Source organism: Physeter macrocephalus, chromosome 11, assembly GCF_002837175.3.
Source record: "Physeter macrocephalus isolate SW-GA chromosome 11, ASM283717v5, whole genome shotgun sequence".
Lineage (NCBI taxonomy): Eukaryota > Metazoa > Chordata > Mammalia > Artiodactyla > Physeteridae > Physeter > Physeter macrocephalus.
In genome coordinates this window covers 160,726,931-160,741,436 of record NC_041224.1, presented here as the reverse complement: position 1 = coordinate 160,741,436, position 14,506 = coordinate 160,726,931, and the positions used below count along the sequence as shown (strand labels likewise).

Sequence of the window (14,506 nt, the reverse complement as noted above, 5' to 3'; positions counted from 1 at the left end):
ATGACCCAATTTCGTTCCTTTTTATGGCTGAGTAATATTCCATTGTATATATGTACCACATCTTCTTTATCTATTCCTCTGTTGATGGATATTTAGGTTGCTTCCATGTCCTGGCTATTGTAAATAGTGCTGCTATGAACATTGGTGTGCATGTGGTTTTTTTAATTATGGTTTTCTCTGGGAATAAATCTTAACCTGAAGGGTAAAAAACATACCTTGTACAACCAAGAAACATTAAAATAATCAAATAGATCATTTTAATTTCTCAGCTCTGGAGGGGAAAAAGCTATTTCAATTAATTGACTGATAAATTCAGGTAAAGTTCACTCATTTAACAACACATTTTAAGCAGTGTGAATTTGTTTTCTATGTCTATTACTTTATCAGAGCTGATATAAGAAGACAGACTTAGACCCAGGGACAGGTGACATAACCAACCATTCTGGACCCAGGTGTCTGAGAACAGGACTGAATGGGCTTGGCCTCTGCAGAGCTGGTCTGATCATGGAGCTCTTACACACAGCACTGCCTCCCAAACTACTTCTTCACTGGCCTCCTTCAGTGCCTGCCATTCCATGCACCAAGGCACTTCTGTGGATCAAGTGACGGGGATATTCAAATACAGAGATGCATTAACCTGAAGGTACAAGGAAATAACTCCGGGAAGGTATACAAGAAGCCCCATGAAAAACAAATACGTGATGGAAAAGAATTTAAAATTTTAGTAATTTTTTTGAAGTTAAATTTTAAAAATAAACCAAAGACTTCAAAGGAATATCCTGCTTGCCCTGGATTCCTTCTGAGTGTCTCAGCTATCCCAGGGGCCCTGCTCTACTTCCTCTTGCTGAGGAGTCCTACATTTGGGAAGTTTAGAAAGCACTGGGGTAGTTAATTTCTTGGGGGTGGCAGTTCAAAGGATCTTCATCAACAGGTCTTTAGTAATATGAACAAACAATGAGAGATGTGGATGTCACTTCAGTATCTAAAGACCTAGTGTCCTAGATAGCCAGGAAAAATACGAAACAAAGCAGAACTCCATCCGTCTTAACAGGGCAATAAAACTAAAGGACTTTGAAAAAGAATTATAAAAGGGTGCAAAGAACCCAATGGCATAACATTAGAGTGCCTCTGGAGACATTCGTTCATGCGTTTGTTCATCTATTAAACAAATACTCACTGACTATCGATTATATACCAGGCCTTTTCTGGACACTGAGGATACATAACTGAACAAAACAGACAAACAATAACAACAACAACAACCAAAACAAAAACCTTGCCCTTGTGGAGATTATATTCTTGCGGAGAAAGACATAAACAAGAAACATAAAAACAAGCAAATTATTTAGATACTGGAAGGTGACAAGTGCTATAGATTAAAAAATGTTTTAAAGCAGGAGTGTTAAATTTTAAAAGGAGTGATTAGGAAAGCCTTATTGAGAAGGTAACATCTGAACAGAAACTTGAAGGATGCAGGGATTAACCATGGGGATGTCTGGGAAAATAATGTTTGAGACGCAGGGAAGGACCAAATGTGTAAATCCTGACAAATGTGAGGAACAACAAGGAGGCCAATGGAGTGAAACCTGGATTACGAGTGAAAGTAATAAGAAATAAAATTGGAAAAGTAAAGAAGGTCTGAATCACATAGGGCCTTTTGGGCCAAAACTGTAAGGACTTTGGTTTTTATCTTGAGACAACTAGGAACCCCGTTAGAAGTTCCTGAGTAGAGGAGGGACATGATCTGACCTACATTTTAAAAGCTCTTTGGCTGCTGTGTGAACAGACTGGGGAGGGCAGGGGTGGAAGACAGGACAGGTTCGGAGGCTCCTACAGTAAGCAAGAAGGGAAGACACTTTCAGTATCTTAAGAGAGCCAAAGAAACACAAAATCAACTGAAGCAGTGAAGGAAGCTAGCTACCTAACTATGTGGGGATTGCAGATTTTGAGGGGGTATTGAGAGACCAACCCATTTTAAGTTATTGTCTCCTAGTTACGATGACAATAAACAAGGCTAAGAATGTCCCCATATGTCCTACGGGCCTCTGGACTTTATGTTCTACTAGTAATTAATCCCCCAAATTGAGACACCTTTGAGAATGAAAGGAATGCTATTAATTACACCTGGACAAACAAGAGAAGGTTCCTTTCAGATAGGGCAACCCTAATTACAAGGAACTTAGGAAGCCTGTGGATGGTTCCTTAAAAACCAGAGTTTGTTAGAGGAGGAAGACCAACTTGCTTACTGAATAGACATCTTTTAGCCTGGGAAATTTTAGAATTAAGAATAGAAATGAGAGGCTAAATCAGATCCACAGTATCAATATGTTTGTGTTGAGTTTAAGAATAGTCAATACATATTTGGTATGTTCGGTCTTTGTCTTATTTAAACTTGGCCTGTTGGAATATCTAATAGATTGCCCTTGCAACTCCAATTTAAAATGAATAATTGAGTAATTTATTTCAACCTGTGATTTAAGTTGAAAAGAAAATTATTTTTTACTGCGTTTACTTGTAAATGTCTACCGTGAGCCAGTAACTGTTCTAAGCAATTTATACACGTTGTAGGGGCAAAATCGTGCTTCAGTGGAAAACTATGCATCGATTTAGAGCACATTCTTCCAAGATTGAGTCTGATTCAACAAGAGCTACTTTACAGCTCTGTAGGTTGTAGATGACTGACAACAAGGTGAAATAATTTTGTCTGCGGACACGCAAATTCTGTCCTGTGAGAGTTTCAGTTGACTCTGCCCACTCTTCCCCAAACGAAAGAAGTTAGTTTTGCCTCCATCAGCATGTTCACTTCGGTATTCCACATCTATAAAAGTGCTGATTTTGTGGACTCTCCTTAAGCTGATTGCAACATCTTACCAGTTTTCTCCTTGTAGTGGGTTGACTAGTGTCCCCGTAAAACTCATGTCCACCTGGAACCTGAGTATGTGACCTTATTTGGAAATAGGGTGTTTGTAGATATAATTAGTTAAGCTGAGGTCATCCTGGAGTAGGGTGAACCCTAAACCCAATGACTGGGATTTTGATAAGATGAGGAAAGGACACACAGAGATAAAGACACACAGAGAGAAGCCCACATCAATAAAGAGACAGATTGGTATCCTGCAGCTACAAGCCAAGGAACACCAAGGATTCCCATGGCCATCAGAAGCTGGAAAAGGCAGGAAGGATTCTTCCCTAGAGCTTTCAGAGGAACATAGCCGTGTTAACACCTTGATTTCTTACATAGCTTCCAGAACCGTGAGAGAATACATTTCTGTTATGGTAAGCTCCTCAGTTTGTGATACTCTGTTACGGCAGTCTTAGGAAACTAACACGCTGCAATGAGTTAAATACAATCTTTAATGGGTTCAATTTATAGCTGTAGGAGAGTCATAATTTTACCTGCCTTTGAAAATTATTCTTTAACAGTGTTAGGTCATTCACACCTCCCAGCAATCCAATGAGGCAGGTACTATTTTTATCCTTATTTTATAGATGAAGAAACTGAGGCACAGAACAATCAGGCAATGTTCCTGATGGGGTTTAGGACAGGCTACCCCAAAATACAGAACTCTGGCATATTGAGTATTTTAAGGAATTTGAGAAACAGCATGTGCAAGGAGGACTTTCTGACCTTCCCCAAAAGCAGGTCACAATACCCTCTTGTGAGAGGTGTCCTCCCTATACCCAGAGGGAAGGAGCATCCCTATCTCCAAAGACAGAGGGAGGGCAAGAGGAATCTGAATGAACAGACTTTGCTGTTTGCCCCTTTATTACACTTAGCTCACACCCTTTTTTGTCTTGTCATATTGTTCCATGGCTCACCACGCTTCATCAAAACTAGCATAAAGACACTCAGGTATAATAGCTTCTTGGGGTCTTCATTTCCTTATGAAAGCTCTGTGTCATGTCATGTAAAACTTATATTAAATAAATTTGTATGCTTTTCTTTTTTTAATCTGTTACTGTTACAGAGGCCCCAGCCGAGAACTTAGAAGGGTAGGGGGAAATTTTTTTCTCTCCTACATTCTCAAAAGCATACCTAGGAAACAGTACAGCAAGCCATTCAACCCAGATGACCTCACTCCAGAGAGCATGCTCTTAACCACTTTATTCTCCTGCCCCATAAAGAGCACTGGGATATCTAAAAACTTAGGATTCCCAGTACTTATAAAATTTAATTTAATAGACTTTCTAGAATTTTCCAAGTATTTGGAAAGTTTTGTCAAATATTCACATGCTTTAAAAGAAAATATATTACATTTGTATTCATTTAAACTACTTATTATTTTATTAAAGTACTTATTAAGATATTATGAAATTATAAAATCTTCCTTAAAGTAATTGTTACAATTAGATTTATAAATAAAATAATAAATACATGGAAAACTCAAAAAAAACCCCCTAGGTTTTACATTTATTACTTTAATGAGTCAAATATTTGTTTTTAAAACCAGTTACCCTCAAAAGCCTTCTTTGGACACAAAAGCTGCCCCCACTGACATCAGAATTCACTTTGACCTGTATTGTATTATGAAGAAAGTATGTAGTACATATTTTGTTGCCCATCAATATCTTTGTCCCAAGTGAATTAATCAAACCCTTCAGCATTTAAGTTAGAATTCTCCAAAGTTCTTCAAATGAGCACTTCCATCTCCTGGAACAATGCTTCCTCACCCTCCATGAAACGCTTATACCCAAATTCTACTGGTTCAGGATACAGCTCAAAGTCTTCTTTGAACCCCAGTCAAAGTTAGCCCCCCGCCCGGCCATTTCCACCAAGTATACTCTCAGCACACTTACACAATTCTAATTACATGTTTATGGGATTATTGGATTAATATTCAGCTTCCACACTAGACTGTGAGATCCCTGAGGACAGGGACATGTTGGCATCATTCTCCACCAAATCCAGAGCTTAGCACAGTGTCTGGAATATAGCCAGTGCTTAAGAAACATTTGCAGAATGAAAGAAGTGATGAGCCATGTGGAGGGCACATGGCCCCTCTTTGGTGGGAAATTCCCCATTGTGTGTAATATTAGAAGGACACTGCTCTGCATCTCCTCCTGCTGACACCAAAAATGATAGAGGGAGATCTCTTCCCTCTTTCTGCCCCCAGCAGCTAGGACACAGCAGGTAACCTATGCCAGATAATCAGTTGCTCTCACATAGGGTATCATTCTCTGGCTGGTGATTCAAAGAGGCAGGGACAATTGAGAAATTATTTACGGCAGCACACAGATAGTCCAGCAGCTATACAACTGAGTGCCCAGCACCACAGATGTCCTGTGGCTGTGATCATGGTATTGTCCATGGAGTTGTTCCAACCAGATGGTTGGCGGTGGTTCCAACCTCCTGCCTGCTGTGGGCCTTGGCCTATTTTCAAAGCCTGGTTCTACGATGATTCTGAAAATTATATGTAATTCTTTCAAAATATTTCTTTTCTCCTTCAGCTAGACACAGCGGGTTTTCTGTTACTTACCAATGAAAACCTTGACTGATATACACACACACATACTCACACAGAATAACAGAGAATAAATCACGGAGCCTAGAAGTGTGACGTGAAGCTGCCTTTATAAGACACAAAGTATTGGTCCATGTTTGGACAGCATATGGGTGCTGAAGCAGAGGGCTTCTCTTTAGGTTGAAGCCAAATGTTATTAAGGTTATGACCGCTAATTGTAACTGAAGTAATTGTGAAATGTAGAATTAATCCACATTTCCCTAAGTGTAAAAGAGGTGTGATTTGGAGATACTTGAAATTATTTTAGGTGGAATGCCCACATGGCATGAAATAATATTGAATCACACAGTGAGAAAGTGATTTCCTTTTCCATTGTCCTTCAGTCCTTCTGACACCACCAAGGATTGGTGGATTGATATCTCTTTGATATTTCTTGAACACTTATTAAACTTCCTGTATAACAAAGAGAAGGCAGCCTCAGGCTCAGAACATTCACAGACAATAGTCTCGAGCTAGAATAGAATTACATTTATGTTTTAATTGTATTTAGTTTTCTAGTTACCTCCTATTTAGAGCAAGGCATGCTAATTTTCCATTTATAGTCACAATATAAGCCTTCTAAACAGATTTCTTTTAGTTAAAGAAGTGAGTCAACCTAAAAATATTGAGTAAATAATAGCACAGGTAGAACACAGATAAGGCAAAAATCCTGAAGATGGTGAGTTACCATCTTCAGTTTAGAAGACACCAGGACAGGTCATCAATTAGAGACACAGATACAGAATGCAAATGACTAAAAACTGAAGCAAAATCCAGAACCCAAAAACAATAGCTACAACTCCTTCAGAAACATTTCTGAAGGCACACAAGTGCGTGATGGACAAACCACTACTTCACTGAAGCCCTAGACTCTGGAAGGCGGGGGATGGAGGGGCTGGAGGCAATGATTGTCACCATCATAAAACTAAAAGCAGATGGGTTAAAAGGACAAGGCAAGGTAAGGCAGCACTTTCTTGAGGAAGAATCCACACAAATCCAGAACAGCCGTCTAACCTCATCTACCTCCTCATTCAGAGAATGGATGGTCTCTAATACATAGAAGTAGCAAATGGCAACTCTGAATGAGAGTGATGGGTCAATCTTGTTATCCTTGGTGTTAAGGTAATATGATCTATAATTATACATGAAAACTTAAATTTTATTCTCTTGCTTCATTAATGTTCCCTTAAATCAGTAATTCTCAATTGGAAGGAGCAATTTGTTCAGACTACCTGTATATCAAAGATTCTAGAATGTTCCACCGGGGAGTAGGGATACCAGCTCTCCCTCACTTCTCACCTAGTTAGAACCACTGTTATAAAGAGAGTGTATCATGCCCATTTGGAGGGGGGAAGTGGAAGAAAAGATTCAGAACCACTGTTTCAGTGGGAGCCATAAACAGTATAACTCCCACCCAGCCCATGTGACAGGTGTATGGGTGGTGAAGAAAGAGGCAATCTCTTTACCTTTTAGCACCATACTATGTGGATAGAAGGTAAGGGTTAGGGAAAATTGCACCATAGTTATTTGTAAAATGGCTTGGCAATGGTTAAACAGCATCTGTATTTGGAAAAGGGGTTACCACTCAGAACAGGTTTTTAATGACAAGGATCTGGTTTGCTCCAGCAGGGAAGGCCTTGTACGATAGATGTAGTCTTTCTTTTCCTCCCTCCATCCCAATCCTCCCTCCCAATTCCTCTTTCCCTCCTTTTTTCTTTCCTTGTTTTATTTTCCTCTTACCCTCCCATTTTCTGAGTTACTGCATATTTCTAGGGACAATAGCCCCCAAGGTTATCTGTGGCTTATTGGACAACACTAGCTTTCAAACTTCTTTCTCCAAAGCCTCACGACCGTCCTGGGGAAGAGCTGGCAGGGTGAGACCCATTTTCCTCTGAAAGCAGGGGGTTCAGGGTGCAGCTCTGCAGTATTTCACATCCTGGCAGTACCCCTTAACAAGCTGTGTGACATTGAGCAAATAGCTTCATTTCTGTTGTGCCTCAGTGTTCTCATCTATAAAATGAGAGTAATAAAATCGTCTACTCGATTGGATTTTGTGAGGATTCAATGGGTGAGTTGGTATAAAGTACTGAGAACAGGAATAAGCACAGTATGATTGTTAGCTTTACATATTTGACTTCTCTCATAAGCTCTCCTTTCACAGAAGAGTTCTACTGCCCCCAAAAGATTTGAAAATCATTCTGCTACTTTTGCCCAGGGTTGTGGTCATTGTTCAAATTAGCATGCTCTTTAAACTATACTTGTCATCAATTTTCTCTTCTCTATCTCAGGATAACTTCATTCTTCAGAATAGCTCCCCTCCTGCCCTCCCTCTCCCTACCGTCCCACTGTTTGCAAGGTCAGATTCTCCCCACTTCTGTCTTTATCCTGTGATTCAGTGGATTCTCTCAGACTATTCTCACTGCATCACAGGCATCAGAAAGAACCTAATGGAACCCTCCCTTTTACCCTGAAGGAAACTTGGGTCCTGCCACATAAATTATCTCACCTAATTTCACAGTTAGTGAGAGAGGGAGGAAGAGATGTGTATCCTGACTCTGATTTCATTGCTCTTTCTCTGATATTACTTGTCTCCTCATCACTTGGTGGAACCATACACAGAATGATTCCAACTTCCCTCCCACTGCCAGAGCCACATTTCTCTTCAATGACTCTTGAAGTTCTGCTCCCTTTAAAGAAGTCTCTGAAGTCGGGATGTCTCTGGCTTCCTTTCTCCCCACACACAGCGGACAATCTGAGACCCGCATATTTGTTTGTTCTCTCATTCACCTAACAAGCTTTTTTCTGAGCATCAGAGTAGTTCCAGGGTTGAATGACAGGGTCCCTGTGTTAGAGAAGCTAACGTCCTGCTTAGACAGGCACTCAAAGAAACATCAAGTTACAGAAAAGCTGTCTGTAAGGGCTAGGACAGGGTTAATGCACAGAAGGTTGTGGAGAAGGTAGCTCACCCAGCCTAGGGGTCATGGGCCAGGAGAGGCTTCCTGAAGGAGTTGACACCTAATCTGGATCTTGGAGTAGGCATTAGCCAGATGAAGAAAAGGGAAAAGTCGCTTTAGGCAGAAGGAAGAGAATGTGGAAGGGAAGGCACAGGCAGTTAGTTGTGAGAGCAAAGAACTTTGGGGAAAGTGCCAGAAATTCTGTTCAGTAGGAGTGGAAAGTGTGACAGAGTAGGAGCCATGGGGTTTGAAAAACTGGGTTAGGTCTTAAAGGATCTTGTAGGTTGTACAAAAGAGTTTTATCATGGGAGACATGGGGAGTCAATGCAGGGGGTTAATCAAGAGGATAAGAACGTATTTTATTCTGTAGCGGCAGCATGGAGATCTTCGTTGCTGCGCGCAGGCTTTCTCTAGTTGTGGCGAACGGGGGCTGCTCTTCGTTCTGGTGCGCGGGCTTCTCACTGCAGTGGCTTCTCTTGTTGTGGAGCACGGGCTCTAAGCGTGTAGGCTTCAGTAGCTGTGGCTCGCGGGCTCTAGGGCGCCGGCTCGGTAGCTGTGGCGCGCGGGCTTAGTTGCTCCGCGGCATGTGGGATCTTCCCGGACCGGGGCTCGAACCCGTGTCCCCTGCATTGGCAGGCAGATTCTTAACCACTGCGCCACCAGGGAAGCCCGAGAATGAATGTTATTCACTGGATGTTATTGCACTAATTGACCCAGGTGAGATAAGAAACTGAGATATCGCAGCATAGAAATACACACCTGTGTCCGAAACGTTCATAACCCACTGTTGAATGTCCCTATGAGCTGAATTCTTGAGGAAATCTTAAATACAACTTCACCATTGCTTTTCATTTACCTACATTTTCTTTAATAACCTGAGCTTTTGTACCTTAACTGGGTTTAACCAGTTAAGTAAATAGTAAAACCATTTTACTGTTCTATTTCTTTTCTACTGTTCTATTTCTAATCACCCAAGAAAGCCTTCTTCCCTTGTTTACAATTATCCTTTCAATCGTTGATTTCAATGTCTGTTAAGGAACAGATGTACACAAAACTCATTTAACATCGAGTTTCTAATCTGGTAACATTTAACACGCAGATAAAAATGTACTTTATGAAATTTCATCTCTTTATACCTCTACCATGCCAATCCCAAAGGAGATTTTTGGATGCACTACATCAGTGGATATCTCACATTTGAGTATGTAACTCAGATACTTCATACAAAGTGAGTTCCAGACAAAGTATAAAGGATATTCAGTTGACCGTCCATGTGGGCAGGTTTCATATCTGCAGATTCAACCAACACTGGATTGAAAATATTCGGGGGAACAAAATTCCAGAAGGTTCCAAAAAGCATAACCTGGATTTGCCCCACACTGGCAACTATTTACATAGCATTTACATTGTATTAGGTATTATAAGTAATTTAGAGATGATCTAAAGTATACGGGAGGATGTGCATAGGTGATATGCAAATGCTATACTTGAGCGTCCTCGGATTTTAGTGTACACAGGGGTCCTGGAACCAATCCCCCATGCATACCGAGGGACGACTGTGTTTTTAAAAGAGCCCTGATTAAATTTTTGTCAACTGTTTGATAAACCAAGAGACCTGCTAAGATAATTTCCCATCTAGAAAGATTAAAAGTTGAAACACTTTTTTTTTTTTGCAATTTTCATCACCCAAAATAAGATCAAAAGGATCCGTTTTTGAGTTGCTATTAATCTTATTTACATCTTAAGTAAAATTAAGATTCAGCCAGGGCTGGGACTAGGCAAAGTGCAGAACAGCAGCTCTTTAGAAAGAACTCTCACTTTTCATCTTGTACTAAAATTTCGTTAACTTTTTCTGTGTTATGAGTAACTCGAAAGTCAGCAATCCCACGTTTGGTCGATGGAGTTTTTACTCATTGCGCGCGCGCGCGCGCGCACACACACGCACACACAACCCTCTCAAGAAGGTGCACTTCCATCCACCTTTTCCAGCTGACTTTGGCCCCTGGGTCCTCCCCTCTCCTCTCCCAGGTACTCACAGTGTCTGCGTACTGGGCGGTAAGCTGGGGATGCGGTGGATATCCTTGCAGGTGACTCTGAAGTCGTCCTCCTGGTGGCATTTGCAGGGCGGAGAAGGACACCCTTTCCCCCTCAGGCTCCTGGGCAGGACAAGAAGCAGCGCCAGCGGCAGCAGGGGCGTCGGCTTCATTGTCCTCGGGGCTCCAAGACTATGTCTTCATCCTCCACTATCGCCTCATTCTCAGCCCTCTGCGCCTCGGGTTCCCTCAGGCTGAAGGAGAGCGGGAGGTGTGGGAGGAAGGAGAAATCGATGGGGTCGTGACTTCAGCACCAAAGAGGAGGCTGGAGAGGGGAAAGAAGAGGCTCTCAAGTGCTCCGTTTCCCTAGGCAACCCTCCACCCAAACAAGCTTACGTACTTCACTTTCCTTGCCCCAAGCCACTCAGCCCGCTCCGTCTGTTGCCTGACAATCCGCGCCGGTCCGGGCTGTCCCCTCCGCTCTCCAACCTGCCTCACGCGCCCCTCCCATTACTTCCCTCCAAAGCCTAGTTTAGACGCCCCCTCCTTTCCTCGGCTCTAAACCCAACGGGCCACCTCTTCCCATGGGTGGGTAGCCTCCCCAAAGCGCTGCCTGTCGGGATCCACCCGCACGCACCCTCTATCCAGAGAAAGTTGCAGCGGAAAGGACCGTCCCGGGGCGGACGCCGGTGCCGCAGAACTTCAGCTCCTGGCCTAGGACGCTTCTGCCGAGGGTCGGAGGCGGGCACACGTGGCTTGCCGGCCCGAGGTGCGGCAGAGGCCGGGGCGCGACACCCACGGGGGGATCCTCACGGCTCCCCAACTTCAGCGCAAACCCGGACCGCTGGGGGCGCGCAGCCACTAGCGCAGAAAAAGCCGCGGGGAGCCGCCTGGCGGCGTTCGGCGGCGTTCGGCGGCGTCCGGCTCTCACTGCAGCGCGCGGACTCGGCGAGGAAGGCCAGGAACTGGGCTCTGGCGCCACCTGCCGGGAGAACCGGGAACGGCAGAAACTGTTCGAGTGCCTTGAACGGAACTCTTGAATCCAGCTTTGCTCTACGTAGTTGAAGTCGACCTGTAAATTCTGGTCTGGCCCGGAATATTATCGAGCCATATATCCCCCCAGAAGATGGGGAGAAGAAGAATACTTAAGGGGCACAGTATTGTCTACTCATCATCCTTCACACAGTAGCCAAGAAGATAATTTAAAATAAATATCATATTGTGCCAATTTCGCTCTCAAAAGCTTTCAATTGCTTACTAATTCTTCTTGGGTAAAAGGAGCATATAGCATCATATAGCATCGTCTCACATGCTATATGGTTCCGTTTATATGAACTTCTGGGACGGCGGGGGGAAGTTATGGTGAAGGAGATCAGAATAATGGTTAGGGGAGATTGACTGGAAAAGGACAGCGGAGAACTCATGGAGGTTATATTGATAGAAATGTTCTACATCTTGATTAGACTGGACATAAGTGGATGTATACATCTGCCAAAATCCATCAAACTGTGCACTTTAAATATGTGTATTTCAATTTTTGTAGTGGCTTTGTTCATAATCCCCCCAAACTGGAAATCACCCAAATGTTCTTCCACTAGGTAACAAATAAACAAAGAGTGATACATCCATACAATGGAATACTATTCCACAATAAAAAGAAGAAATAAAAAAAATTTTAAAGAAAATTAGTATAAATTCTTTATACTAACCAATGAAATCCTACTATGGGTGCCTGTAAACTTTTCCTGTGAAGAAATTTTCCTGTGAAGAACCTAAATGTTTTAGGTTTTGTGGGCCACATAGGATCTTTGTCACATCTTCTCCTCCTTCTTCTTTTTCATACAACCCTCTAAAAATGTAAAAGCCATTCTTAGCTTGTAGGCTGTACTGGAACAGGACTCGGGCAGGATTTGACCTGGGAGACAAGTTTGCTGATTCCTGTTTTTCAAGATCCGACCCTTACCATCACTTTTCTGGACCTGGAAAGAGACACGTTTATTATCACCTCTGGGACTTTGCCATTGTTGAACTCTATGCCTGGAACAATTTGTCCCCAGATCGTCACATCATTGAAGTTGTTGTTTAAATATCGTAAGTTTTTCTGGAAAAAACTTTCTCAAGTAACGATCCCCCCATCATACTACCTCACCAAAACACTTATCTCTGTTTATTATTATTAATTAGTTTACTCATTTGTTGCCTGTCTCTTGCTGCTCTCCCATCCCCATCAAAATATAAGCTCCATGAAAGCAGGAACCTTGCTTTTTTTTTTTTTTTTGCCACTGTATCTCTAACACCAAGAACAGTGCCTAGCTCAGAGTTAGGAAAGAATAAATGTTAAATGAATGAATAGGCAATGGCTATATTCGCTATCTGTTGCAGCATAATCAATAATCCCAAAATGTTAAATGTTGGCTTAAAACAACACTTACTATCTCAGAGTTTCTGTGGTGCAATTTGGGAGAGGTCTAACTGGATGTTCTGGCTTAAGGTCTATCATGAGGTTGCAAACAAAATGACGGCTAGGGCTGCAGTTATCTGATAGCTTGGCTGCAATATCACCAAATTCACTTACTAGTTCTAGAAGCTCTTTCGTAGATTCCATCCAATTATCCACATAGATGAGTTGTATTGTCTGAGTATAGATCGTTTACTTCTTTTCCAATCTGAATGCTTCTCATTTCTTTTTCTTATTGGACTGCACAGGCTAGAAACTCCAGTACAATTTTGAGTAGAAAGATTAAGGGCAGTTATCACCTTGTTTTAATCATATGGGGGAAATCATTCTTTCATCATGAAATATGATGTTAACTATACAGTTTCCATAAATGCTTTTTATCAGGTTGAGAAATTTTCCTTCTATTCTCCTTTTCTTAGCGTTTTTAATCAGGAATAGGTATTAGATTTTGTCAAATGCTTTTTCTGCATCTGTTAAGATGAGTCAGCATTTTTCTTTTTTAGTCTGTTAATGTGAATAAAAGTGATGGATTTTTGAATGTTAAACCCATTTTGCATTTCAGGGATAAACCCCACTTGATCATGACATATTAAGTTTTTAATTTATTTTATGATTAAATTTTCTAAAATTTGGTTATGAGTTCTGCATAGATGTTAACTGTAATTTTCTTTTTTGTAATGTTTTTGTTTAGTTTTTGTATAAGGCTAATTCTGCCATCATTTGCCCTTCTTTTCTTGTTTCTTATGGTGAAGGCTGAGGTCATTGATTTGACACTTAAAAAAAAAATAATATTGTATAGTGCTATAGATTTTCCCTCTAAGTACTGCTTTAGAGACATCTCTTAGGTTTTGATATCTTGTAATTTTATTTTCATTCAGCTGAGAATACTTTCTAATTTTCTTTTTTGATGTCTTGTTTGATTTCTGGGTCATTTAGTAGTGTGTTATTTGGTTTCCAAATATTTGGGGATTTTCCACATATTGTTCTGTTATTGATTTCTAAATTTATTCCACTGTAGAGAGAGAACATAGTTTGTATGACTTGAGAACTTTTAAATTTAGTGAGACTCAGAATAAGGTCTATTTTGAAACATGTTCAGTGTGTATTTGAAAAAAATGTGTATTCTGAATGTGTTCTACAAATGACAACAGATCAAGTTCTTGATAGTGTTGTTCAAGTCATCTATATTTTTGCTGATTTTTCTGTCTTCTTGTGTCAATTATTGAGACATGGGTACTAAAATATTTTTACTATAATTGGGGATTTGTCTTTTTTTCCATTGTATTTCTATCAGTTTTTGATTCATATGTTTTGAAGTTCTACTATTAAATATATAACTATTTAGAACTCTTATTTTCTTGGTGAATTGATGCCTTTATCATTATTAAATGTACTTTTTAAAATCTCTTGTGATGTCCTTTACTCTTTAATTGACTTTTTTATGTTATAGATAGAGACAATCCAACTTTCTTTCTTTTTTTTTTTTTTTTTTTTTTTTTGTACATGGGCCTCTCACTGTTTTGGTCTCTCCCGTTGCGGGGCACAGGCTCTGGACCCGCA

At 41.1% G+C, this 14,506-nt stretch overlaps 1 protein-coding gene across 4 annotated transcripts in view; it reads right to left on the bottom strand.

Annotated features, from left to right (window-relative positions):
• Window positions 1-11,337, bottom strand: part of TSHR (thyroid stimulating hormone receptor) — a 157,920-nt gene extending 146,583 nt beyond the window's left edge. For all 4 annotated transcript variants that reach the window (XM_028496251.2, XM_028496252.2, XM_007113390.4 and 1 more), the window contains exons 1-2: window positions 11,126-11,337; window positions 10,492-10,813 (exon numbers count right to left, since the gene is read on the bottom strand). In XM_028496251.2, the coding sequence (XP_028352052.1) occupies window positions 10,492-10,661 (170 nt within the window). In that variant the 5' untranslated portion in view covers window positions 10,662-10,813; window positions 11,126-11,337. The remainder of the gene's footprint in view (window positions 1-10,491; window positions 10,814-11,125) is intronic.
• Window positions 11,338-14,506: the final 3,169 nt, after the last annotated feature.